General features: G+C 53.3%; 3 protein-coding genes and 1 non-coding gene across 4 annotated transcripts in view; 3 read left to right on the forward strand and 1 right to left on the reverse strand.

Moving 5' to 3' along the window:
• Positions 1-5812, reverse strand: part of LRSAM1 (leucine rich repeat and sterile alpha motif containing 1) — a 28568-nt gene extending 22756 nt beyond the window's left edge. Inside the window, exons 1-2 of the mRNA XM_074161070.1 lie at positions 5778-5812; positions 1348-1531 (exon numbers count right to left, since the gene is read on the reverse strand). Of these exons, the coding sequence (XP_074017171.1) occupies positions 1348-1419 (72 nt within the window). The 5' untranslated portion in view covers positions 1420-1531; positions 5778-5812. The remainder of the gene's footprint in view (positions 1-1347; positions 1532-5777) is intronic.
• A 157-nt stretch (positions 5813-5969) lies between these two features.
• On the forward strand, positions 5970-9837 carry RPL12 (ribosomal protein L12). The gene is made up of 7 exons (XM_074161174.1): positions 5970-6111; positions 6257-6330; positions 6893-6991; positions 8199-8280; positions 8740-8826; positions 9546-9658; positions 9745-9837. The coding sequence occupies exons 1-7, from the start codon at positions 6075-6077 to the stop codon at positions 9748-9750; spliced, it is 498 nt and encodes a 165-aa protein (XP_074017275.1). The 5' UTR covers positions 5970-6074; the 3' UTR covers positions 9751-9837.
• On the forward strand, positions 7418-7546 carry LOC141473809 (small nucleolar RNA SNORA65). Its single transcript, XR_012463600.1, has one exon. It is a non-coding gene; the product is annotated as a small nucleolar RNA SNORA65 (small nucleolar RNA).
• Positions 9838-16388: 6551 nt separating the features above from the next.
• On the forward strand, positions 16389-26437 carry ZMYND19 (zinc finger MYND-type containing 19). The gene is made up of 6 exons (XM_074161246.1): positions 16389-16521; positions 16718-16777; positions 18214-18320; positions 23378-23518; positions 24510-24690; positions 25721-26437. Exons 1-6 carry the CDS (start codon positions 16471-16473, stop codon positions 25862-25864), a joined length of 684 nt encoding a protein of 227 aa, XP_074017347.1. The 5' UTR covers positions 16389-16470; the 3' UTR covers positions 25865-26437.

Consider the following 26437-nt stretch of genomic DNA (forward strand, 5'->3'; position numbering starts at 1 on the left):
CTCCACCCAATGCAGCTGGTAACAGCGATGAAACTGGACAAACCTCACCGGGAGCAGCATTGCATCTCTGGAGTTATTTTCTTAAACAAAGGCACTGCACGAGGCAATAAAATCTGCTTGTGTTAGTGCTTCTGTTCAGTCTCAGAACTGGATATCCTGACCCTAAACTAAGCACACACAATACAGAACTAACCCTAGAATGGCCAAATGAAGCTCTCCCTCCCCAGCCCCACAGGAGCTGAACAGAAACCCTTCCACTGAATAAATTCAGTAAAACTGGTTTCATTATTGGTACATAAAGCCTTCCCTTCCAAAATACCTTACAGACATCCAACAGGCATCATTTTGTCACTTTTACAATGCAGGTGCCTCTGGGGTAAGAGCACAGCAGGTCCCCTATGCCAGCACTTGTCCACAGCTCCTACAGCAGAATGGGTGAAATAATTCAGAAGAAGATTGCTTTCAGAAAGCCAACTTTAAATCCACGGCTGCTGTACGGCAGGCAGTTCTGCCGACCGTGCTGGCAGGACAGCAGCCTGCTAAGGATCTACCCCAGAGCATCCTGGCTGAGTCCTCGTCCAGGAAAACAAACAACAGCATCTAACAAGTTAATCCTCTGAATGATAGGAAGAAATAAAATAAGCATGAGAGGCAAAACAGGGGCACAAGGAAAGCCAATTATGATGGGAAAAGGAGATGTCACAGGTTCCTTGGTAGGAAAAGCAAACTGGGAGATCGGTAAGAGTGAGGGGGTGTGGAGGAGAAAGCAGGGCTGGCAGTGGGGTGGAACCACAGCAGCAGAGAGTGATGGAAGCAGCACGAAGGGGACCTGTGGAGGGGAGGGCAAAGGGAGACGGGGAAAGCAGGAATTCTCTGAGGTACATCAGGAAGGTGACCTGCTGTCTTGGTGAGACCAGTCACATGATTACTGGTCACGCAGGGGACTGCCGATTCATCTGGCACTGGGACTAGGGGAAGGGAAGGGGAGGGAAGGGAAGGGGAGGGAAGGGGAGGGGAGGGAAGGGGAGGGAAGGGAAGGGGAGGGAAGGGAAGGGAAGGGAAGGGAAGGGAAGGGAAGGGAAGGGAAGGGAAGGGAAGGGAAGGGAAGGGAAGGGAAGGGAAGGGAAGGGAAGGGAAGGGAAGGGAAGGGAAGGGAAGGGAAGGGAAGGGAAGGGAAGGGAAGGGAAGGGAAGGGAAGGGAAGGGAAGGGAAGGGAAGGGAAGGGAAGGGAAGGGAAGGGAAGGGAAGGGAAGGGAAGGGAAGGGAAGGGAAGGGAAGGGAAGGGAAGGGAAGGGAAGGGAAGGGAAGGGAAGGGAAGGGAAGGGAAGGGACCTCAGCATTGCTTACCAGGCACATTTGGTATTCAAGGCGCTTCCGAGCATCGTCGCTGGGTTTCTTCTTACGGAAGAAGAGTGGCATCTTTAGTTTTGACTATAGCTCCGTCTCACTGGCACAAATGATCAGCATAAATAAAGGCAGAGGGCTCCTGGAGTACGCATTTGCTGGGGAGCCTGGACTACAGAACTGTGCTCTAAGGAGGCGGGGGGAGAAAAAAGAAAAAAAAAAATCACTGCCTCAGCAATTGTCTTTGTTTAAGCCCTTCTCTGGCTTGATCAAACAGGCTGATTCCAGCACACCTCCATGGTGGAAGCGTCAACACAAGCTGCAATGTCTCTGAGACACGCTGGCTGTCTTGGTCAATCCCATGCAAGATGAATTAAGTCAAGCTGGAACAGGTACAGAGAAAGGCTATTGAGTGACCGGGAGAGAACACAGGGTCCCCTCTAGGATAGGAACTAAAAAAGCTGTAACTGTATCAAGCCATCAAGCACTGGGGACAAAAAAAACCCCAAACTATTTAAACTCAAAGTAAATTCTGACACAATAATAAGCAACTGTAAAATGTTCTAGAATAAAGTCAGGCTAGAAATGTGAAAAACTCCTAATCCTGAGAGCGACACAGCCGCCTTCCCCTTCCAGGGCAGGTGAGAACAAACAAGACCCCAATGCAGTTCAAAATGCAGGTAGCTGTTTGCAAGGGACTTGATGAGTACTGAGTACAGCAGAGCCTGCCCTGGCCCGGCACCCAGCCCGTCCCTGCCGCTTCCCGGGACCCCACAGGGACCCCAGACAGGCACCGGCACCTGGATGTCCAAGCTAAACTTTGCTTCTCAGCTTCAGGGGCTGTCTCAAGCTAAGAAAACACTTGATTCGTTTGATTTCTAGGCAGAAGCTGTCACACAGGAAGAGCTTCCCCGTTTTAGTCACACTGTGAGATGAAAAGATTCTGCTTAAACACCTAATAGCTTAAAGTCAGATTTTTAATGAAATACAGCCAAATCAATTTTATAATAGCCTAATAACTGTCTGCAAAGCTAAAAGAACCTAACTTTGGAAAAATCCTGACAACAAACTAGAGGCAGTTGCTGCTGCCCCAGCCATGTGCTGGGGTGAGCTATCTGCCCTCCCAGGCACTCAGGAGCTTCCCCCGGGCTGTGTCCCCCAGATGAGGTGGCCAAACTCCATCCTGGGCTTACAGGACAGCCAGACCTTCCCCAAAACACTAGTTCCAGGTCACTACAGGACTGAGAGGCAGAGAATGTTTTTCTCTTAATTCAACTGGGCTGTATGCAAAGCCTCCAGCTGATCCAGGTGTAAAGGGAAGAGAAGTTGACCCAGAAAGCGTGGGCGGCAGTGAGATGCCTCCCGAAATCGAAACTGGAGGTGGGTGAAGGGGTAACAGAAACCAGAGCCAGCTCTGGAAGAGGACTCGGAATCAGCAGGGGGAGAAAAAGGGAGTTTGTGGGAAGGGCAGAAAGCTGAGGCTGGACAAGAAATGGGCACACCAGCTGGTGATTAGATGGGCACCAGTTGGAGTGCTGGGAAAAGAGAGACAGGGACCAGTTGAGCAATAAAATCAAGGAGGAAAAGGGGTTTGTCTGATGCTGCACGAGAGCAGGAGGCAAAAACTGACAAAGAGCCGGAGTTGGGGCTGCTGGTGAACAAGGGCTCACAAAGGGAGGTGATGCAGGTGGGACTGAACCTGGCTCGGTGGTAAGACTGGGGTAAGGCGGGAGGAGCAGTGAGCCCAATGGGGGAGACTTGAACTGGCCGGGCAAGAAGCCTCAGGGTGCACGAGGAACCTAAGGAGCCATGACCAGCACTGCACGGCACAGAGGGTGAGCCCAGGGGGGAGCTACAGCTGCCGAAAGTCCAGATTGAGATACACGCTATGGAGCTTGCACTGGAAGTTTCACTTTACAATGACACTTTTTTAAACATCATTTTAATAAGCAATTGCAAAAACAATACCAAAAAAACTGAGCATTTCCCCAGTTCACCAGTGGGTTCACCAGTAAATGGCACAACTAGACAATGCAATTGATCTAGTGCTCGGTGAAGCTCATGGGTTGCACATAAAAAAGCTGCCAGCTCTGTGTCTACAAATTCATCTGAAGCTTCTGAAAAGTACGTGCCCGCAGGGTACAGCCAGAGATGTCCCTCATGCATGGAGATCCCTGCCAAAAACTAAAGAGAGCTTTATGCAGATAAATCCTTAGCGTAAAAGCAAACTATAACTTCAGTCTAAATGCATCCAAGCAACTTCCCTTCATTTCACTCCAGAGACAAGGAGGGAAGGATGTCCTGTCTCACTGCATTGCTCCCACCACTCTGCTGGAAGAAGCTGTAAGACGCAGCAGAAGGTGGCTACAAACTGACTCTGTGCCTTAGAAACAAACAAAAAGACCGAGATGGCAGGGAAAGAGCCGTGAAACTTAGTTTTAACTTTTAACTTTTAACAAGTTCAGTGCCCCTCTGAATCACCTCCCCCCCAGCAGGGGAACACAGAGCACAAATTCAGAAGATTAGGTAAGAAGGGCAGTTCATTGTCACGAAATGTTTGGAAAGGCAGGAAAGCAATCAAGAGCCATAAGCAAGAGTCAATCATCAGGGACAGAAGCAAAAGGAGGAATTTTAAAAATGAGAAACCAGAAGGACACGGGCACCTATAGCAAAGTACCCTTAACTTTACTGAACTTGTTCAACTCTTTGCTGAGGACTTACGCACCCCCTCGTCGTGTCTTACCCGTCTCTAGTAGAGCTAGATACCTTTTCTTAGTCGTGTGGATAACGGAAAATCATTAACATTTCACCCAAGGAAATACATAAAGACATGAAGGCTGAACGACAGACAGGTGAACGGGGGAAGGATCCTATCAGGGGTCAAAAGATCAGAGACTTGGATTGAACAGCCTTTAAATGTCGAAATCTGCCTTAGTGAAAAGACATGTCAAATCTGCACCAGCAAAGCTGTGCCTCTCTCTGACATCGGCTTTGGGTGCTCCACTGAACATCACCGATTTCAAGTGAGATTAGGACTCAGCAGTCAATAACGAGAAGGGCCTTTGGCGTGAGACCATATTTTATATGATGTCATTTCTACTTACTAAGTGATTGAAAGAACTATGTGTAAGTTCCTGGGACGGCACCCACCCTGCAGGAAGTGAGCATCCATAAATCCCAAACCCTCATCCCTGAGGATGCCTGTGGCTCGTCTTTGCGGGCACCCGTTCGGCCTGAGCAGCAGCAACGCACACACAGGGCGAGAGAGAGCAGGGGAACGGCCACCGGGTGTTTTACAGTCTGCAGCTGTTTGGATGTTGAGAGTAAAATAAAAGCAACCCCCTGATTTTACAAACAAATGTAACCAAGGGGAGAGAGCAACATGGCTGGACCCAAAGCAAACCCCAATTTTCAAAACATTCTGGACGTCATAAACACCGCATGGCACTGTAACAGACAGGCTGGGGGTCTGGAAGGAAAAGAGATTTTATTTTCCCTGGGAAAACATGCTCAGGAGCACAGCAATACAGCTGTGAGCCAGCGTCTGGATCTGAGCGGGGCTCCTGGAGGGATGTCCTAGTCCTGCAGGACAGAGGTGTCACCAGACACCTCTCAGGCAGCAGGTCCTGCTCATTGAGAGGAAGTTATCGAGCGATGGCAGCGGTAGCAGCAAGCCCTGCAGCCCAACATGCACCGGAACAAAACTTGGGAAGGGGCCAGAAGACGAACTGCAGCTTTGTAACTCACTCTCCCGCAGCACCTTGGCTCTGTGTGCTGGGAGCTGTCACGACGGCTGTACCACCCCCTGCAACAACCAGGCTCTGCTCGATCCTGGCAATGCCCTCCCCTGGCAATGCCCGAAACACATCTCCTCTCGTCTTCTCCAGCTCTGCCTCTCAGTCCTTCCTTTCCCTTATTGTCACTATTCTCTTCTTCTTCTTCTTCTCTTTAGGGATGCCCTGCATGGCCCCCTCACACAGCTTCCAAAGGCTATCTTTCTGGGTCCTCCTCTTCTTTACTCTCTTATCAGCCACAACGGAGCCGTGCTGTGCCCGAAGGCCCGAGCGCCGCCCGCACCGGCCCCGACACCTGAGGAAAGCAGCGACAATGAGCAAAGGCAGCGTCTCCTCCCGCAACAAACACACCGGCAGCTTCGGGCACCGCCTGCTCCCAAACCCCGGCCGACCGGCCCTGCGGAGGCGGCAGAAGCGCCTTCCCCGCGCCCTGCGCCGTCCCTCACCCCTCTGGGGAGCCCGGGCGCGGCCCGCGGGATCTCGCACCCCTCCGGACCCTCGGGAGGGGCAGAGGCCGCCGCCGATCGGCCGCGACACCCGGCCCCGCGTCTCCGCGCTGAGGGGAGAAGAGCCCCGCACAGGCTGCCGAGGCCCCGGGAGGCCGGTCCCTCCCCTCTTGCCCGACCCGGCCGCGCTCACCGATCCCCGCCGCCATGATACCACACCTCCCTCCCGCCCCTCCTGCGGGGACGGGTCACGTGACCTCCAGACCACAGAGACGGACCAGTGGAGCGGCCAGAGCGCCTCCCTCCGACCATAGAGTTCTGCGCAGCGTCCCCGCGGCCCGAGGGCGGGAGCGTCGCCTGCCCCGCCCACACCTCTCGCGAGATCTGGGCGGGTATATCCGGTGCCCACGCGCCACCGGCTTCCTTTCCGCCGCCCCGCGAGGCCGTAGCCCGCCACTATCCGCCGCCATCCGGCCCAGCCGCTGCCGCCATGCCGCCCAAGTTCGACCCCAACGAGATCAAAGTCGGTACGTGCCGGGCGGGGGGGCTGGAGAAGGTGGGGGGGAAGCGGCCGCTCCGTGAGGGCGGCCTAGGCCCGGACCCGGCGGCGGGGAGGGGAGAGGCCGCTCCGTGCGGGCGGCGGGGGGCTGACGTGCGTTGCTGTGCCCGCAGTGTACCTGCGCTGCACCGGCGGGGAGGTCGGCGCCACCTCCGCTCTGGCCCCCAAGATCGGACCTCTCGGTCTGGTACGTACCGCGGCACCGGGCGGGGGGGGGGGGAGGGGACGACACGTGGGGACGGGAGCGGGGCCAGGATGTAGGAGGGAGACACGGGGACGGGATCGGGGGTGAGAGGGGATACCGGGAGGGGACCGGGACCGCGGGTTGGGGGGGGGGGGGGATGGGGATGATACCGGGACCGGACCGGGACCGCGGGTTGGGGGGGAGGGGGGATGATACCGGGACCGGACCGGGACCGCGGGGGGGGGGGGGGGGGATGATACCGGCACCGCGGGTGGGGGGGAGGGAGGGCGGATACTGGGACCGGACCGGGACCGCGGGTGGGCGGGGGCCGATAGCGGGAGGGGACCGGGACTGTGGGAGGGGGGTGGGGGAGAGGCGATACTGGGATGGGAGACAGACACAGGGCTGGGACCGGAGTGGGGGGGACACGGGGACGGGGCGTGAAGGGGGGAAACAGTGACGCGACTGGGGGTGTCGGCCCTTCCGCTGCTGCAGCGGGACAGGGTGGGGAGGTGGGACCGCCAGCCGTGGTCTGTGTGACGATCCTGTGTGTTTTCCCTCTTAGTCCCCCAAGAAGGTGGGCGATGACATCGCCAAGGCGACGGGCGACTGGAAGGGGCTGCGCATCACGGTGAAACTCACCATCCAGAACAGGCAAGCGCAGGTACCCAACGCCAGCAGGGACGGCCCCGTGGTGCCAGCGCCAGGCGCCATCGCGCTCCGCTTGCTCCAACCACCGGCCAAAGTCCCGGCAGGGTCCACTCAGCCCTTCATCCTTCCGAGGTGGATAAAATGAGTTCCACACAGTCCCTGTGTGGGGGTCTTCTGGGAAAGACCTTAAAACACCCGCGTGAGCCTTCGGAGCGCCGCTGGCTCCAGTCTGGCTGTGCCTGTGTGTGCGTTTGTGTGTGCGCTCCGGGGGTTGCCAGGCTGAAGCATCCCAGCCCGCAAGCCATGGGAAGGGATCTGCCTGGGGCGGAGGTTGATCCTTTATCCTGTTGCAGATAAATTGTTCCTTCTACGGAACATCTCAGCAGGATAAAAACTACGTCAAGCAGCACAGAAATTGCAAAACCTAGTCCTGCAGCCACCCGCCACTATGCCTGTCCTCAATCCCGTGGCTGGTATATTCCAGTGGTGAGCTGAGAGGAAGCCCCAGTCCAGGAAGCAGTCCTCTTCTGGCTGTGGGGAGGCCTGTGCCGAAAGGCTGGGAACAAAATTCTGTGTCATAAAAAAGTCTCACGTACCCGAAATGTACAGGTTGCCCAGAGAAGCTGTGGCTGCCTCATCTGCTGCTTTGACAAGATTTCCCCAAAAATGATGTGAGGGCTGGAGCCCCTCTGCTGTGAGGACAGGCTGAGAGAGTTGGGGGGGTTCAGCCTGGAGAAGAGAAGGCTCCGGGGAGACCTTAGAGCCCCTTCCAGTCCCTAAAGGGGCTCCAGGAAAGCTGGGGAGAGATTTGTGATCAGGGAGGGGAGCCATAGGACAAGGGGGAGGGGTTTGACACTGAAAGAGGGGAGATTGAGATGAGATCTGGGGGAGAAATTCTTTGCTGTGAGGGTGGTGAGAGCCTGGCCCAGGTTGCCCAGAGAAGCTGTGGCTGCCCCATCCCTGGAGGGGTTCAAGGCCAGGTTGGAGGGGGCTTGGAGCAACCTGGTCTGGTGGGAGGTGTCCCTGCCCAGGGCAGGGGGTGGCACTGGATGAACTTTAAAGGTCTGTTCCAACCCAATCCATTCAGTGAAAACTAACCAAGCCCACAGTGCTCTGGCGAGTGGCTTTCCAGGCACCGAGTGCTCGGGTTGAGATCCTAGTCATCAGCCACTGAATTCTGCTCAGAGGGTGGGGGGAAAGATTAATCTCTCTTTATTTAGATAGAGGTTGTTCCTTCTGCCTCTGCTCTGATTATCAAAGCTCTGAAGGAGCCTCCTCGTGACAGGAAGAAGCAGAAAAACAGTAAGTTTTCATCTGGCTTTAGTTCTGAATGTGTTCTGGGGTTAAGAGGGGAGTAGGTACCTGCCTTTACATTATTTGACATAAACCGGCAAATGGGTTCCGTGGGGCTGTACCTTGGGCGGGGGCAGTTCCTGAAGTGGCCAGGCTGCAGCGTGTGCGCCAGCGGGGCTCAGTTCCCCGGAAAATGGGGTAGGACAGCCACCCGCCACTGTCCCTGTCGTGTCACGCAGTGACCGGTGCAGCCTGGAGGTGAGTGGGGAGAAAATGCCCACTTAGGAAAGAGAGTTATTCTCATTGTGGGTAACTGTGCCGGAGTCTGCAAACGGGTGTGGTGATGGCAGCCGCGCTGTAGCTGTAAGGGCTCTGGTTTCCGTGTGGTCTGAGCACTGGGAATGGTGTGCGGGGAGGTGGAGATGTCCTGTGTTGACATGAACTGACGGGTGCTGTTTTCCTTCCCAGTTAAGCACAGTGGCAGCGTCAGCTTCGATGAGATAGTGAACATCGCGCGGCAGATGCGGCACAGGTCCCTGGCCCGAGAGCTCTCGGGTAAGTGCTGCTCTTGGGGGTCGCAGAGTCCTCCCTCCCCTGCTCCGTTTCCTTTGAGGGCCCTGTGGCTGTGGGGTGGTGGTGGAGCTCCTTGTGCCCCTTGGTATGAGGGCACCACAGGGCCAGCAGCCAGCCTCACACCTTCTGGGGAAGGTGGTACAGGACGGTGACAGGTTTGTGTGGCACTTTCTGGTGCATTCCCTGGAAACCAGTACATAGAATCACAGCATGGTTAGAGTTGGAAGGGACCCTAAAGATCGAGTTCCAACCCCCCTGCCATGGGCAGGGACACCTCCACTAGAGCAGGTTGCTCAAAGCCCCATCCAGCCTGGCCTTAAACACTTCCAGGGATGGGGCAGCCACAACTTCCCTGGGCAACCTGTTCCAGTGCTTCACCACCCTCACAGGAAAGAATTTCTTTCTGGTATCTAATCTAAATCTCCCCTCATCCAATTTAAAACCATTACCCCTTGTCCTGTCACTACACTTCCTGACAGAGAGTCCCTCTCCGGCTCTCCTGTAGGCTCCCTTCAGATATTGGAAGGACAAGGCAGCAAGCCAGGACATGAGACCTGGCTTGCTGTCCCCTGGTGAGCCCTGTGGCTGCAGCCCCCAGAGGGAGGGAGGGAGAGCTGAGGTGGGAGGAAGGGAGTTCTCTGCGTGTTCCTCAGTGTTTTCCCTGTGGTAAAGCCCTGACAAGGTGTGTCTTCCCCCTGCAGGGACAATCAAGGAGATCCTTGGGACCGCCCAGTCTGTGGGCTGCAGCATCGATGGCAGGCACCCACATGATATCATTGATGACATCAATAATGGTGCAATTGAGTGCCCAGCTGTAAGTAGCCATCTCTGAAACTTGCTGTATCGGACTGTTTACTCAAAGACTCTCTACTGATGAGCTCTATTTGCTTCTTCCAACAGAGCTAAGGCTGCAGAAAAGAAGTTGCCATGTGAAGGCTCCATAAGTATTTTGTAATACCTTAAATACTTAATAAAAGTTGTCTGTAAAGAGTTTGTCCTTGTCCCACACTGCATGAATAGCGGGTTTTGGCTGGGTTTTAGTGGGGTTTTTCCTCTGCACCAGCCAAGGTGATGATTCTTGTACAACATTCAAAGCTGGAAGATGCTCATTTCCCATTTGCTGCCCTGCAGTCACTGGCTTGTGGCAGTGCTAAGCTTAGAGAACCAGAGTTGCCTCCAGCCAGCACTCCAGTAAAGAGCGAACAGTGTAAAGCTTCCTGTGAGCTCTTGCTGGTGCCAGATGTGCAGCTCGGAGCAGGGGGTGTTGCCCTTCATTAGGACAAGTGCTGTAGTAATGGGTCTGGCTTCCCCTGAACCTCCACAGCTGGGACACAAGCATCCTGAGGCTTGAACAGGGCTTTGCAGGCTGCTCTTGGCTCTGTGTGGGGTGGAAGGGCTTCCAGTGCCTGTTTGAAATGAAACCGAGGTGTGGCTATTCAGTCAGTGTCCCCAGGGACCGCAGGAGAAGGTCTCCATGGGCCTGGCAGGGTGTACCTTGGTGCATTATTACCAGGAGAAACCTCTGGTCTTGGTGGCATTACTGTTTTAGAACAGATCAGATTCATTGCTGCTCAGCTTTTTCTCCTGCCTTGAAGCAGAAGAGATGCTGGATTTTCTGCTGGTGACCAGGACACAAGTGCACACATTCCCATTCTTGAGCCGAGTTTATTTTGTACTCTTCCTCACTGAAGAGGAGCAAATCCCTTAATTATGGGTGAAATCCTGTGGCCCTCTCAGTTGTCAAGGGCCCGGTGTCATGTTTCTTGAGTCTCCCAATTCCTTGAATGGTGATACTGGGGGAGTGGAGTAAGCAAGTCCTATCGTCCCTCTCCATCGTGTGTTCCAGGTTCTAGTGCATTCTCTGAAAGAAAAAGCGGTGCAAGTGTTGGCATTTCCCTTTGCGTGGGCATTCTGTACATCCAGCGCTGCTGCTTGATGAGAAATGGGTCCCAAAACCTGGCCGAGCCACAGAACTTGTGTTTCGGGGTGAACGTTCTGGGTGTTCCTGGGAGTAACTGCACCCTGCAGGAGTGATAACAACCTGCTGATGAAGAGCTGCTGCGTGTGGAGAAAAGGAGCTTCCTGAAGGAAAGGCAACTCACTGGGGGTGGCAAACCCCGCAGCAAGAGGTGTCCGTGCCCGTTGTGGTAGGGATGGGGTAGGGCTGTAAGTACAGCTATGGAAAAGCGGGGTGAGGAAAGAGCAAAAAGTTTAGCTTTGCTTGCTCAAAATGAGGGGGGTTTTTTGGCAAAACTCTTGGGAACCTTGCAAAAGCCATCTTGGGGATCTCCTCCAAGGAGGATGGTGAGGAACCTCTTCTAAGCTCGGCTACGGCACGTTTAACCCCTGGAGCGGTTCCTGTGTGCTTCAGCCTTGAAATCGTCGTTCTTCGCAGTATTTGGGACTCGGTTCTCGCTGAAAGCTCGGTGCTGTCACAGGGGTGTGGGCGGAACCGAAGGTCCCCAAAAATCCTGGGGGAACCTTGTTCTCTTTGCAGCAAAGGCTGGATTTTCCCTTTGGGTGGCGTGGAGCAAGGGGTGACGCGTGGTCTCGCAGGCTGTGGAGAAGGCTCTTTAGAAGCAAAGTGAGATGACCCTGGTAACGAGGGTGCTTTGGCTGAGCCGGGTATTATCAAAAGCCGTGTTATAACAGCAGCACTGAGATTGCCCTTTGCCTCAGCCCTAGCAGAGCATCCTGGGGAAAAAAAATCATGAATGTTAATTTAATCCCTTTTTCCAAAAGGAGAGGGGATCAAGTTCTTCCCGAGATGCTGAGCTGTGCATCCAGATATTAGGAAGAAATTCTTTGCTGTGAGGGTGGTGAGAGCCTGGCCCAGGTTGCCCAGAGAAGCTGTGGCTGCCCCATCCCTGGAGGGGTTCAAGGCCAGGTTGGACGGGACTTGGAGCAACCTGGTCTGGTGGGAGGTGTCCCTGCCCAGGGCAGGGGGTGGCACTGGATGGGCTTTAAGGTCCCTTCCGACCCAAACCATTCTGTGATTTCAATTTCCCACCTGCTCCTGTTAAAATACCCACTGGTGAAGCAGGTAAAACTTCACAAAGGTGGATGCTGGGAAAGGAGAAGCATTGAGCTCACGGGAAGAGGGGAGATGCCGGGATCTCTGGAGAAGGGGTGGGCTGGCAGCTCAGCGGAGGAGGATGTGCGGGTGGAGGAGCTCGGGCTCACCGGAGCACTTGTGGTTCCTGAGAAGACCTACTTTTGTCCTTCGTTCTCTGATGACATGCAGGTACGTTGCCCTGGTGGCCTGAAGGCCATGGAGGTTGACGACTGGCTGTAGTGAAACAGGGCAAGGGGTGACAAGAAAAATTAGTTTTTATCCAATCAAACCATGGCAGCAGACCAATTTCACGCACATCCCACCTGTGACCATCAGTGTGGAGGGAGGAGCTGGACCCTCCTCATTCCTAATACAAAACTGACCCCAGTGTCCCCAGAAATCGTGGCTCCCTGCGAAACCCACGAGGTTTTGCCCAAAAGCTGTTTCGAGTCTCTCTGTCCCTTTACGGTGTGGCCTGTCTCCGGGGCAGTGCTGGCCACGGCCCAGCCTTCACTGGCCCCCCTCGGCTCCCCGCTTGCCCCGAGCCTGCTCCCAGGCGGCGCAGGGTTTGTGCAGCCCCTGCAGCTGGTGGAAGCAGAAAGCAGGGAGTTTGTGGCTTTGCTTTTTCTCCTGCTGTTTCTTAGGGCCTTTTTCTGAAGCAACCAGGGAATAAAGCAGAAACAAGGCTGGAATCCCAGCCACTTGCCTTCTTTAACTCCTTGGCTTGGAGTTGGCCGTGTTTCAGGCTGGGAACAGCGCTGGGGTGCTCCCTGAAGCAGGGGCAGGAGCGGTTCCTCATGCTCTGTGACCTCCACCTTCCCCACCTCTCAAAGGACATGGATTGCGATAAATTCTGATAAGGTATAGGGGGAAAAAATCACGGGGTGCGGTGGGGTGGTGGGTTCTCCATCCTCGGGGACACCCAGAGCTCAGCCTGACGCTGGGCTGGGCGGAGGGTTGGGTCCATTCCCACTGGAGTTTCACAGCGATTCCACGACAAAACTTCACTAATCCTTACGCCGCCGGAGGCAGGAGAGCGTGGCAGGGGCCTGCAGCACCCTTTCAGCAGCAATTTTAGTTAAATAGGTTTAAAAGGTGTGTTGAGCCCTCCTTTAGGTGTGAACCCCAAGAGTCTCAGGAGCCGCCAGCCTCGCAGTGCCCGGGGCTGTCCCCTGTGTCACCACACACACACACACACACACACACACACACACTGTGGGTTTTCCCCCACTTGGCAGCGCTGGAAATACTTGGAAAAATGATTACCTTTGCCCAAGGGAAATTCTCTCGGGGCAGGATCCACAACCTTTCCCATGCCACCTTCGGGCACGTGCTCTGGTGGCAGCGATGTCGTGCTCAGACACAGGGCACTACCCTGCCAAGAATTCATTTTTTTCTAAACCAGGCTTCTTAGAAAGGAGGCAAAGGGCTTGGTAAAGATAGTAACAACCTACACTGACTACACATTTAAAATCCATCTTCTTCATAACTGGGTTTGTGCTCCAGAGCCAGGGTTTTTTCCCACTCTGGTGACCTGCACCTGTGGGAGAAAGGAGGGGAAGGGACACTGAGAAGCGCTGAGCCCTTCCCTTCACTCTGGTGGCTTGAGAGCTTTGTGTGCTTTAAGGAAAATGACCTTTCTCACTTCCCTGAGATAAAACGGGTCCTGAAAAGCCAAATTTGGGGGATTCATATCTTCCTGCATTATGAAAGGTTAGGATAGAAAATCTGAATTTTGTTAGAACTTGGTACAATGGGAGCAGCTTCCCCCCACCTGCCTGCAACACCTGCCCCGTCACCGTGGGGGACCTCACAGCGGCGTTTTGCCCCGGGAAACGTCCCCCAGGTCTCCTGCCGCCACTGGGGCCGGTTGCCCCGGGTGGGGCACGGCAAGTTTGGTCACTGTGGCCCATGCCGGGGTCTCACTCACACCCCCAGGCAAACCCCAGTACCCATTGGCATCACCAGCACCGCTCCCCTTTCCCCCCTGGCCCGGACAATCCTTCTCCCCATCCAGGGAATAAGAACCCCCCTGATTTCTGCTGTGTGTGTCCCCAGCCCCCGTGAGGAGCGGTGCCGTGGGGAACCAGGGCTCTTCCCAGCCCGGTGGAGGCCTGGTGTGCCGAGCACCAGACACTGGCTTCGGCAACAGTGGTACCACGGGCTCCTGTTGGTTTTCTCTCTTTCAGAGGTACGGCCACGATCATCAAAACCCACAATCATTGAAAATTAAGTGATCTCCCTAATAAACCAATGTGCCCTTCCCTTCCCCAATTTACTTCATTAGAGATTTCATTTATGTTTTTTCCCCTTACAAATTCTTTAAAAAGCAAAACATTCTTTTTACCGTGTAGGTATTTTGTTTCAAGCTCCTTGATTGGCTTTGCCATGAAACACAATGATTTTGGCCTGTCCTCTTGCCAGGGTTCTCCTGTCTGGTTCGCTGAAGCGACCAAAGAGGTCGGGTTTGTGCCCGAAGTGCAGAGTTAGGGACTCCCTAGATCTTGTAGGACCACGTCCTAACGAGGGACTGCTCCAAACAGCTTTGTGTTTAATTTCTCTTCCAGCCTTAATGTGTTCCTCTCTTCTGTGGGACCGCTCCCCCGCAGGGATGAAAGACTCAGGAAAGTTTTCCGAGATTCATCTTCAGATCGAACGTTTGTCTCGTTGAGATGCTCCTGGTACAGGTTTAAACCCACCTTCCTTGTTGCTCATGTTCTTCAGGACACAGTTGTCCTCTTCTGCCCCAGAGATTTGTGCCTTTGTACACAGGGAGCTTCTCCATCCGCCCTCCTCGGCCGCTTTATCCACCGATTTGCGCCCGGGATTCCCTGTTCCATCTCTCAGGCGTTGGCTGAGGAAGCCGACGCGTCCATCGGGAAGACTCAGCAGCTCTGGAGGCGTCTGCCGTGATGGGCTCGGCTCTTCCCTCCTGGGGAGGGAAATCCCTGCAAATCCCTTTCCCCGAGTTTTGTGAAATAAGGATTAACTGTTTGGTGCTGCGCAATTTTTATTGTCGTTTAGATGTTGGCCACAATTAGCTCATGGAAATAAGTAAGCGCAGACTCATCCTGCTCCGGTGGGGATGGTTGGAGGAACCAAACCCCCCAAGAGCAGAACGTCCCCGGAGCCCCCCCATGCCAGGACGGGCCGAGCAGGGCTCTCCCCCTGTCCCCGGGGGTGTCCCTGGGGTACCGGGGCCGGGCTGGGACGGTTCCTGTCCCCGCAGGAACCCCCATCTCTCGCCCTGCGGCCGGTTCCCCCCTGGCCGTTCCCCAGCTCCCCCCGAGCGGCTGCGGGTCCCGCGGGGGCAGCACCGAGCGGAGCTGCCCGCCGGAGCTGAGGGGAAGGGGCGGCCTGCGGCTGGGGAACGGCCCTGGGGAGAGGATCCCCGGCCCTAGAGGATCCCCGGCCCTGGGAGGAGGATCCTCGACCCCTGAGGGGAGGATCCCGGCCCTGAAGAGGGGATCCCCGGGCTGAGGCGAAGATGCCCAGCCCCTGAGGGAGGACACCACCCCCGAGGATCCCCGGGCTGAGGGGAGAGGATCCCGGCCCCTGAGGGGAGGATCCCGGGGCTGAGGGGAGAGGATCCCGGCCCCTGAGGAGAGGATCCCCGGGCTGAGGGGAGAGGATCCCGGCCCCTGAGGGGAGGATCCCGGGGCTGAGGGGACAGGATCCCGGCCCCTGAGGAGAGGATCCCGGGGCTGAGGGGAGAGGATCCCGGCCCCTGAGGGGAGGATCCCGGGGCTGAGGGGAGAGGATCCCGGCCCCTGAGGAGAGGATCCCCGGGCTGAGGGGAGAGGATCCCGGCCCCTGAGGGGAGGATCCCGGGGCTGAGGGGACAGGATCCCGGCCCCTGAGGGGAGGATCCCCGGGCTGAGGGGACAGGATCCCGGCCCCTGAGGGGAGGATCCCGGGGCTGAGGGGAGGATCCCGGGGCTGAGGGGAGAGGATCCCGGCCCCTGAGGGGAGGATCCCGGGGCTGAGGGGAGAGGATCCCGGCCCCTGAGGGGAGGATCCCGGGGCTGAGGGGAGAGGATCCCGGCCCCTGAGGGGAGGATCTCTGGCCCCAGCGAGGATCCCCGGGCTGTAGGAGAGGATCCCGTCCCGGAGGGTCCCGGCGCTCCCGGTGCCGGCCCGCGCGGCCCCTTTAAGCCCTGCCCCCACGGCTCGCGCCCTCCCGTGCTGGCGGCACAAAGCTTCCCGCGAACGTGACGTCACCGCCCGCGCCTGCCCCCTCCCGCCCGCAGCCCGCTCCCGAGCCCGCGCCCGCGCGCGGTTCTCCCCACTCACCCCCCCCACCACCACCTCCCGCTTCCCCCACGTGACCCTGCGCCGCGCCGCTCGCCGATTGGACGACCCGGCGTCGTCGTAAGAGTGACGCGCCGGCGGCGCGGGACGCCATTGGCCGGGCGGTCGACGGGTGGGGAGGTGGTGCGGCGCCCCGCCCCCTCCTCCCCGGCGGTGCGCGAGGCGGCGGCGCGTGGCAGCGGCGGCGGCGGCGTCTCGCGCTCGCGGGCTGTGAGGGGCGAGCGCGGGCGGCGGCGGCCCCGGCCCGGCCCGGCCCCGCCATGACCGACTTCAAGCTGGGGATCGTGCGGCTCGGCCGGGTGGCCGGCAAGGTGAGCGCGCCGCGGCCTGAGGGCGGCGGGGGGAGGGGGGGCGCGGCCGGGCGCTGCGGGCCGGGCTCGGCCACGCCGGGCGGAGCGGAGCGTGGGGGGGGCGGCGGGTCTGGGGGTCGGGGTCCGGCCGGGCCGCGCTGCCGGGGGCGGGAGGGCCGGGCCGGGCCGGGCCGCTGACGGGCGCGGTGTGTTTCAGACCAAGTACACGCTGATCGACGAGCAGGACATCCCGCTGGTGGAGAGCTACTCCTTCGAGGTGAGGGGCCCGCCCTCCCCCTCCGGTGCCCCCTGTGTGTCCCCCGGTCCCTCCTGTCGTCCCGCCGGTGCTCCCGGTCCTTCTACCCCCTCTCAGCCTCCCCCTTCCCGGTGCTGCCCTGACCCCCCGATCCCGATGCCCCCGCTCCCCCGTCCCCGGTATTCCCGCTCCCCCGACCTCCCTCCCGGTCCCCGGGCCCGTCCCGCCGGTGCTGCCCGCGCTCCGCCGCTTTATTTTCCGTCTGTCTTTACTCGCGGTACCAAAGCCCCCTTCGGTCCCCACCCCCGCCGCCCCTGGGGCCGGTCCGCGGTGCTGCGGGGGGAGGGAGCCGCGATCTGTTGCTGAAGGGTTTTTTTTTTCTCTTTCTGTGGGACACGCCTGAATAAAACCGCTTATGGCAGCGTTCTGCCCCCTAACTTTCCTGCTTTAGGGGGGGAAAAAAAAGTTTGAAACTGTAGAAATACCAACGTGAACGCTTTCTAGCGGGAAAAGTTCTGGGGTTTTGTTTTAAACGAGCATTAGTTTAAAACAAATTAATTTATTATATGGTTTTTTTGTTTTCACCTTTCCATTTATATACTTTTTAAGAACCGATAATTTGTCTTCCCTTACTTGGTTTGGGAAACTCTAAAAGCGTTCACTCTGTGCTCTCTCTTGGATGAGAAAAACTTATTTTATCGTACGGCACTGGAAATAACGTTTTCCCTTAACATCCACTGAAAGGAGGGTAAGCGGATTCTACCACGACTTTGAAAGGGAAAGAGTTTTGGGCTACAAAATCTAAAACTAAGGCTTTTTTGGAGAAGGGAGCATCTTTTGCTTAGTGCCTGCAGCGCAGCAGGTACTTCAGAGCTGCTGAGAGAAGTTTAAGCGCTGCGGCCGTGCTTGGCCTCAGCTACCTCTGGGGTAGCTCCCTGGGTGCTATCTCCTGGAGTGGGAATACGAGAGTGGAAATACGCCACGAGTATCCTGAATTTATCTAGTCCTTCGTTGGTGAGCGTTAGCGCCAGCACGAAGTTATGGAGCGGAGAAAAGAGGGCAGGACCACTCCTTTCGCTGGCAACCCCTAATGAGATTGGTGTAAAGCACCGCGGCAGACAAAGCCGGGGTGGCTTTTGCTGGCTGTACAGAAAATCTGCGCCAGAGCGGAGAATGGATCCTGGCCCTACAGGCTCACAACTGGATGGTGGCTGTTCTTTGTCCAAGCGGGACTCCCGCTGTGCACAGCCGCCTTTCTTCCCTTTCCCATCTTCCTAAACGACAATAGCCGAGCGGGCTGGTTCCCCTTGGAGGTTTGAAACAACTCAAATTCCATTAAGGTCAAGTGACCTCTAGGAGACAAGTGTTAAATGTTGGGTCCTTCCCCTGTCCCCGTGGAGCACGTGCTTGGCTACTCGGTGTGTTGGGTGTTCTCACAGCCTGTCCCCTCTCTCTAGGCTCGCATGGAGGTAGATGCTGATGGAAATGGTGCTAAAATATTTGCTTATGCCTTCGACAAAAATCGTGGAAGGGGATCTGGCCGTCTCCTGCACGAGCTGCTTTGGTAGGTATCGTAAGGAGAGCTAAATACTTCGAGGGTTCATTGGGGTGGAGTTTGTTGCCACCAACTTGTAGGGAGTTTACTCCTCTGTCTGTAGTGTTTGAATTCTTCTCGGGAGGCTTGCAGCTACGCTCAGGTGGGAACACAGCACCAGGAGTGCCCACGGATCTTCTTATGGTTTGGTTTTGCACTGAGCCTTCTTCAAACAGCTGAGTCTCTGTAAAAATGTCACATGCAGGGAAAGCTGTCATAGGTGACTATTATTCAAGTAGACACTGTTTAAATCTGAGAAATGCTACTAAAACTTCAGTTGGGGTGGGGGGAGCAGGGAACTGGCTCCATTTAATAGGTGAAGACTAACCTTTTGAAGTTGTTTTTTTTGTCCCATGATAATCAGGTACATCTTACTGGCACCAGTGAGAATTTGGCAGAGCACTGGAGAGAGAGAACCTCTGATAACTTAAAACTTTGTGTTTTTTTCTTTGGCCTTCTGGAAAGCTGCCTGAAGTGATGCTGATGATGCTTCGTATCAGCTGCTGTGTCTTATTTCCCATAGTCTAAGAATCATTGCTTGATGTCCTTGGTAGCTGCCGGTTTAGATTCGGAGGCCAACTTGTTGTGAGAGGTTAGTTCATCTGGTGAGCTGATACCTTGCTCTTTCTAGATGTGTTCACGGGCCCGTAGAAAAGATGGGGTGTGCTAAAGAGAACCCCAAAGAAGGTTATTTCTTGTAAAAGCTTTTTTTTGAGAAATTAAGCATATTTTCTATTCATTTCCATAAACTATACTTGTAAGTTGCAGTGCCCAAGGTACAGCTGTGCTTTTTCTTTTGTTCCAGGTTACCTTTTCTTCCCCAAATAGTCTCTGTACAAGAGGAAGGAGACAGGATGACTATCAGAGGCTATTATTATTATTTACAATCTGCTCATTAAATATGGATTTTAACCTGTGCCTGTTAATACTTAACCTTGTTGCACATGTAACTTTGGTGAAAATTATTACCACCATAGCCAGTTGGCTACGGCATGTGCAGTAAATCCCTGTCGGCTACTGCTGACTGTGAACCTCATACAGGAACGACTGTTGTCTGCAAGTAGCACTAAACAGCACCTGCAAATTATTGCAGCCGACTGTTCCAGCTGAAGGCTGTGTAGATGATGACAGTCCAGCTGTTTGCTTGTTACACAGCCCAGTTATTGCCTCTCCTGGTTTGTTTTACTTAATTTAAGAAAATTAAGTAAGAACTCTGACATATTCAGTTAGGTGATCCAAATCGTGTCACTGTAGCAACGTGCTGGTGTTAAACAGTCTGAGATGGTGCGTGTCATGGGGATTTTTGAGTCTCGAAGGCGGGGGGGTGTAAGCTGCCAGGCGAGTGGGGCTGCAGTTCTGAAGTTGCCAAGTCAAACTCTTCCACTAGAAAATACAAAGTATTTCAGATGTTTCTGTAAAGTCAGTTTGATCCCTCTGAGGGCGTAGGTTTTGCTGTGATCTCTAATTACAAGCTAACGCAGCGCAGGTCAGTATCTGTCCTGACTGAGTCTCCTGATGCCTGTAGAAAGTCTTTTGGCTACAAGTGCGATGCAGTTACTGCCCCCCCGACCAGACCAGCCACACTGGTCAGTTTTACTCACCCCCACTGGGGGCTGCTTTGAAAACAAACCGGAAATGTACTTTAGTGGCAGGTCCTTCCCTTTGCGAGAAGGAGTAACGCTGAAGGTTTTGGAGTCTGTAAAAGACAGGAGAGATGGGCAGTAGCGGTCACTGCTCTTTCCAGCGCCAGCCTTGCTGCTTGGCTAAATTAAAATCAAAGAACTTGAATTATTGCAGGTAGAGGAGTGTAATTTAACTGTTCTCCCCACAAAAAAATCAGTTCACTTTGAGAAAACCAACCTGATTATGTGCTTCTGGTTTAAGCTGGAGTGAGTAGGCATGTGCTGGATGCTATTGCAAGTTTTTTATATATAAAGCAAATTTTTTTTTTTTTTTTAATTTATTTAGGCAGGTATCTTTGCTGAGGTAGTGAGACCCTCAGAACAGGCAGCTTGCGGCTCCCAAAGCTGCAGCAGTGACAGGGACCTTCTCCTGCTGACCTCTGCAGAGCCTGAACTGCGGCACTAAATGGGAACCAAGATCTGAAAAATACCCACACGTGTTGCAAATACTCTTTCAGGAAGAACTTCCTGCAGGCTCTGCTGTGTCTCCAGGATGGACTGTTGGCTCCTCCAAAGCAGGATCTGGATGTCTCTGGCTGGGGACCTGCAGAATAAGTCTGTCATCTTCTCGCCCTGTTCCCGGTATAGAAATCCCAGCTTGCTGTATTTTGGCTGGGTGTAGTGATGTTCCCTGGGGAATAGCAGCATCAGGAGATTAGTCATAAGTATCACTAACTGTGTGCTCAAAAAGACAGATCTAAGACCTGATTTCTTTCTTTCTTATTTTTTTTTAGAGCACTTACCATGCCTAAAACCCCCTCAGTTACGGCTCCCGTTGACTGGAGTTGCTGTTGTCTGTACTCAGCACTTCTATTACAGGCCTCGGTTCTTAAGTTGGCTGCTGAAATATGAAAAGAGCAGTATCCAGTTAATGCTCTGAAAAGTTTTAAGTGTTTCATCTGGCGTCTTGTAGGAGCTCGGGTGTGCTGGGGGAGGTAGAAGCTCCGGCTCTGCGGGAGAGCTGGCTGCGCTACTGAGGCTGTTTCTTCTCTGTCCCCTTCTGCACGGGAGAGGGCAGGTTCCTCCATGAGCCTGTCCTTCACGTTTCTGATTGACTTCTGGAGATGGTCCGTGCCACACACATCAGAAGCGGAGGTGTGGGGAGAGGAGGAGTGCATGCGTGTGCATTTGGATGTCACTTGATTATGTATGGAGAAAAGGGACCGTCCTGGATTTGTGAGCGCTAAATCTGGCATCTCAGCCAAGGGGAGTTGTGTTAACGCTTTTACCGGTCATCAGCGAGGCCCCATTTCCACATTTACCCCAAGACCTTTTTCACGAGAGGTAACAGAAAAACTGGCAGCAATGTGGAGGAATGTGGGTTTTTACAAAGCGAGGAAGGTGGGCTCACTGTGGTGGTGGGTTTTATCAATATTTGCCTGTGGGGGGTTGTGGGCGCAGATCTAGACTTCGTAGGAGCAGTGGTGGGCGTGTGCCACTGCTAGGGCTTCCTGCTGTCATGAACAATCTCTCGTAATCCTCTCTCGCTTTCCCCAACTCCAACCTTTCTTAAACTCTCACTATCTAGTCCGTTTCCAAAACATTTCTTAACTTGGTCTTGGCCTCTCCTCCTCCCTTTCTCCCCAGCACAGTTTGCTCTGAATTTCTCTCTCCTCCTCCCAGATTCCTCATTCATATCTATCCCATCTCTCTTGTTGGCACTTTGTCCTAGGCCCACTCTGAGAACCTTAACTCCTTCCCCGTCTCTGTCTGATGTTCACCTCCATCCGTTGGAGTCCGTGTACCTCCTGGGTTCCCACTTGTAGCCCTCAGGGGTCCCAGTTTCCTTTCCCATACCCTCCGGTAGCCTTCAACAACTCGGAAAGTAGCTTTTCCAGATTTAGGGCCTTTAAGCAGACTCTTTCCATAGTTTGCTTTAAAAGAAGAATTTTATTCCTTTTATCTTCAAAAGGGGGAGCTTCTCCCTGTTCTGGAGGGGCCCAAAAGGCCCCCTGACAGGAGGCTCCATGCCCTCTCCTTGTGCAGGGCTGCATTACAGGAAGAATTGCTTTGCCTATGAACTAGAGCATGGGCGGCGTGTGGGGCGGCGTGTAGCCTCTCCAAGGGAACTGTACTCATTAAATTCTAAGAAGTTAGGGGCATATGTGAATTGCAAGTGTTTTTCGTTCCCCCAAGGTATATAATTTAACCATATCTGGATGAATTTTGACAGAAAAAACAAAAGTCTACATTTTTCATTGTCGGTCCCATTGAAATGAATTTCCCTGTTCTGCTGGATAATGCTAGAGCTTTGTAAAGAGGGGGAAAAAAATAGTGGGGATTTTTTAACTTGGGCAAATAGTATCTCTTCAAAATTGGATGAGCATTTACTGGAATGTTCAGTAAACACTGAGCTGGAAGCAGCACCCAAAGGAGACTTGGGTGACGTTGTCAGTCGCTGTTGAAGCTGTCTCCTAGAAGGAGATGCTGGGTAACCCTCGGGCAGTTGTACCTTGTCCTTGATTGCAGCCAGGGTGTTCTCTGGGCTGTGGAATTAATCATGGCACAGCAAGCACGCAGAAACACAACTCCTGCCCAAGCCTTACATTTCAGGTGGGACGGGGATTCCCGCAAGAAGCGATGGGGAAACTTGTCCAGGCGTAAGGGTGCTTGACAGCGAACTTGATCCTTCATGAAATAGAGAAAGGAGAGGTGAAAGAAGGTGGAATGGGAAATGAAAACTGTTAGAAGGCAATAGGGAGGAACCGCAATAGGACTTAACGTGCAGCCATCCTCCTTGCCGATAGTCCTGCTGCGGTTTTGAGCACGTTTCAGTCAGTCGTGGAGTCACCGCAGGCTCTCTGCGTTACACACAATTAGAGTCTAAAAAGCATTTGCATACTGGGTGGTGAAACCTCTGTCCTGTTGCTTGTGAAGAGGCGTTTCTTCATAAATAACAAACTCTGTGACTTCACTCCGGTGCCAAACAGGCATAAATGTGTCTGATAGAATTTCCTATTAAAACAGTAAAGCAGTATTGGCTCCTTTCAAGTCTGATCCGTGGAACACAATAATTACACAGGGGCTCTTGCAGGAACCGGCATGGTAGTCTCTGGAACTAACTTTGCAATATTCTTACAATTAAAATATACCATGATTGTCTTTTGATTCAACCCATTTATAATGGAAATAAACAACTCCCAGAAGAGACTTGTTCCAGGAGGTATATCCAAAGTAGCCACTGAAGTCTGTTGGCAACCCATGTTTTACTGCGACTGTTTCAGTGACAGCAGACGGCAGGCTCGAACGCGGCGTATCTTCTGGAATTAGTATGATTCTTTGCTTTTTTTTGTCTGTGGAGTCTTGTTCATTACTGACCTTCAGGTTGTTTTTTGTTTCCTCCAGGGAGAGACACCGGGGAGGGATTGCTCCTGGGTTTCAGGTGGTGCATCTGAATTCCGTGACAGTGGACAACCGCCTAGACAATCTGCGCCTGGTTCCTTGGGGGTGGAAACCCAAAGCTGAAGAAATCTCTAGTAAACAAAGGTACGGCAATATTTGGCAGGGGCTGGCCATCAAAAAAATTGAAAATATCTTAAATTGTTGCCTTCTTCCTTTAGGGATTTTCATCTTGGCAGAGTCTTTTTTATTTGACCATGGCTACTTACCCATCACTATACGTCTTAGCTTCCTCGCCTGGGGAGCAGAGCTAACGCTGCTCACGCTGGCTGTGAAGAGACCATGGTATTATTATGTAGAGGTCCTGCAGTGCCAGATGTTGTCACTGCAGTGGGACAGGAAGCCTGCGGCCCCTTCCACTTGAGTAGTGGCATCTGGGCACGCTGAGTGAAGTCTGCAGATTTTGCTGGCTTGTGGCTCTCATCCTCAGGCACCAAAATTGTAACACAACCTGTAGAAGCCGGCAGCGGCAAAACGCTCACACTTGAAATCATGTATCTGGGTTGAAACCAGAATGAGTTCCTGGGATCAGCTCCCATCACCTTTCACTAGTAGGTTGTGGGAAGTTCCTACGCATCGTGTTACACTCAAAGCACATCAAACTTGTAATGTTAGGTTTGGTTAATCTCTGATGTAGCACAGGCATGTTTGGTTTTGGTGGGAGACCCATAGACTTAACATCACACTGGACACCTCTCTTGAAATGCTTGCAGCACCCACGAAATAGGGGTGTTCAGAGCTTGTTAGAGTGATTTTGAGGAGATGCAGTGAATGGCAGTGATGCTCCGGCGATGCTCCTAATGGTTCTGGGAGTTCAAGAACAAGAAACAGACTTCAAGCCAGTTACACAGAAATAGCTTTGCTGGTTGTAAGTGTTTCTTGATAGATACTTTTAAACTTTTTTTGCATTTAGGCTCAAATAACCCTAAAAATATCCTTTATATGAAGAGTATGTGTAGTCTGAGGCTTAACAGGCTAAATACAATGTTAACTCTACTTACTTTATTAATAAATTTAGAATCGGTTTCCTTGTATGCTTATTAATTTACAGACCAAATTTGTACTTGCTTTTTTGCAGGGAACAAAGTCTGTATTGGCTGGCGATCCAACAGCTTCCTACAGATCCTATAGAAGAGCAGTTTCCCGTGCTGAATGTCACACGCTATTACAACGCTAACGGGGACGTTGTGGAGGAGGAGGAGAACTCATGCACATATTATGAATGTCACTACCCCCCATGCACAATGATCGAAAAACAGGTGTGTTCGGAGGAGCTGAACGTACGTGTGTAATGGCTCGGGCTACGCTGTGTGGCCAGGGGTTTCTTTCTTAAAACGTGAAGCCATTACTAATTCTTTTTAACTTAGGTTTTCTTTGACATGAATCTTCAGACCCTACGACAATTTCCAGTTTGAGAGAATGTAGTTTAGAACTGGAACAATAAATGACCTACTGGTTTACTGGGAGGAGTGTGATTTCTGCAGAGTGTAGGAAAGCCAGGTGGAAGCGTTCCCCCAGGGACCCCGAGCTGGAATGAGCGAGCAGCTGTGTAGGACAGGAGAAAGCATTGTAAGGGGTTTTGGGCAGTGGTGGAATCAAAAAATGCTTGACCTTTCGTGAGAAGAGGGTGAATTTGAGTGGCCGTTATTCAGGGGAGAACTGTGGGGAAAGGTGGTTCTAGTTCTTTGCTGTAGGTAGGTGAAACAAAGCAACATCCATCATCAGAGAATGAGACATCCAGGGCTGTGCCTCTGTCAGGTGTTCTTAACTGGGAATAAGAAGGGCTTTTCTTGCCATAACAAATGCTGAGTAGGCTAAAATCATTGGGATCCTTTGGGAAAAGAAATGTTTGCAAAAATGATCTTAAATGCCCTCTGTTTGAAAAAGAGTGAGCTTTACCTTTTATTTGGGTCTGCACATGAGAGCTTCCTGCGTAACCGTGATTTTGGCGGTGGCTGAGCTCGTGCAGCCCTCCTCATCATTTCTGAGTGTAAGATGTTTGTAGCTGAAAACAGAACTTCAGTTGGCAAAACAGCAGCAGTGTGAGAACAAATGTGAAGCGCTTGAATGTTTTGTCTGTTAAGTCAGTAATATGATTTTCCAAGAGCAACTGCAAAATCAACAAGTGCGATTACTCCAAACCCTTCTCTGATAGTCTGACACTGCTGGTGGGATGTTCATATTTGTGATCAGTGCGAAAGTCTGGATCATAAAGCGAGTTGGGGGGTGATGTCTGGGCACCCATTGGCCCTGAGCAGGCTCATTAACGCTGTCTCGTGTTCTTCCTAGTTACGTGAATTCAACATCTGTGGCCGATGCCAGGTAGCGAGGTACTGTGGGTCCCAATGCCAGCAGAAGGACTGGCCTGCTCACAAGAAACACTGTCGGGAGAAGAAACGGACCTTCCAGCAAGAGCTCGGGCCGGAACGATGACCGGGTGGCAGAGGCCTCTCAGCAGCAGGATTCCTTCTCAAAGGCATTGGACTCTTGCTTTTGCACAGTAATGACAGACTGCTTAGTGAAGCCAGAGGCACTGAAGAAGAAAAAACAAACCCTGTGATGCTTGAGCAGAACGGCTGACTGGACTGAGCCAGCTCTGACTGGTGCTGTGGAAAGGGATTGGGTCTACCCTTCCAGTATTATATTCTCAAGCAAAAAGACTACTGTGGAGGCTCCAGGCAGGAAGCTTCTCATTATTTATATGTTAATACGTTTGTAAACTCATGTACAGTTTTTGTTAGAAATTCTTGATAGGACTCATTAACTGTAATGTTCAGATGAGAACACGTTGTTGGCCTAAAAGTTTAAAAAGAGGAAAAAAAAAAAAAAGTCATGTAGCAAAAGCTTTTCCTCCCATGTGGCTAGAAGTATCTGTGGCTGTGCCAAGGCCAGAAGGCAGGCTCCGACATCGGCAGTTACTCTGGAGAACTCTGCATGGAAGTTATATTTAAAAAAAAAAAAAAAAAAAGGCAAACAAAGTAAAGGTTGGAATGAATCGTTGTCTGC

The sequence above is a fragment of the Numenius arquata genome, chromosome 19, assembly GCF_964106895.1.
Source record: "Numenius arquata chromosome 19, bNumArq3.hap1.1, whole genome shotgun sequence".
In the NCBI taxonomy this organism is placed as follows: domain Eukaryota; kingdom Metazoa; phylum Chordata; class Aves; order Charadriiformes; family Scolopacidae; genus Numenius; species Numenius arquata.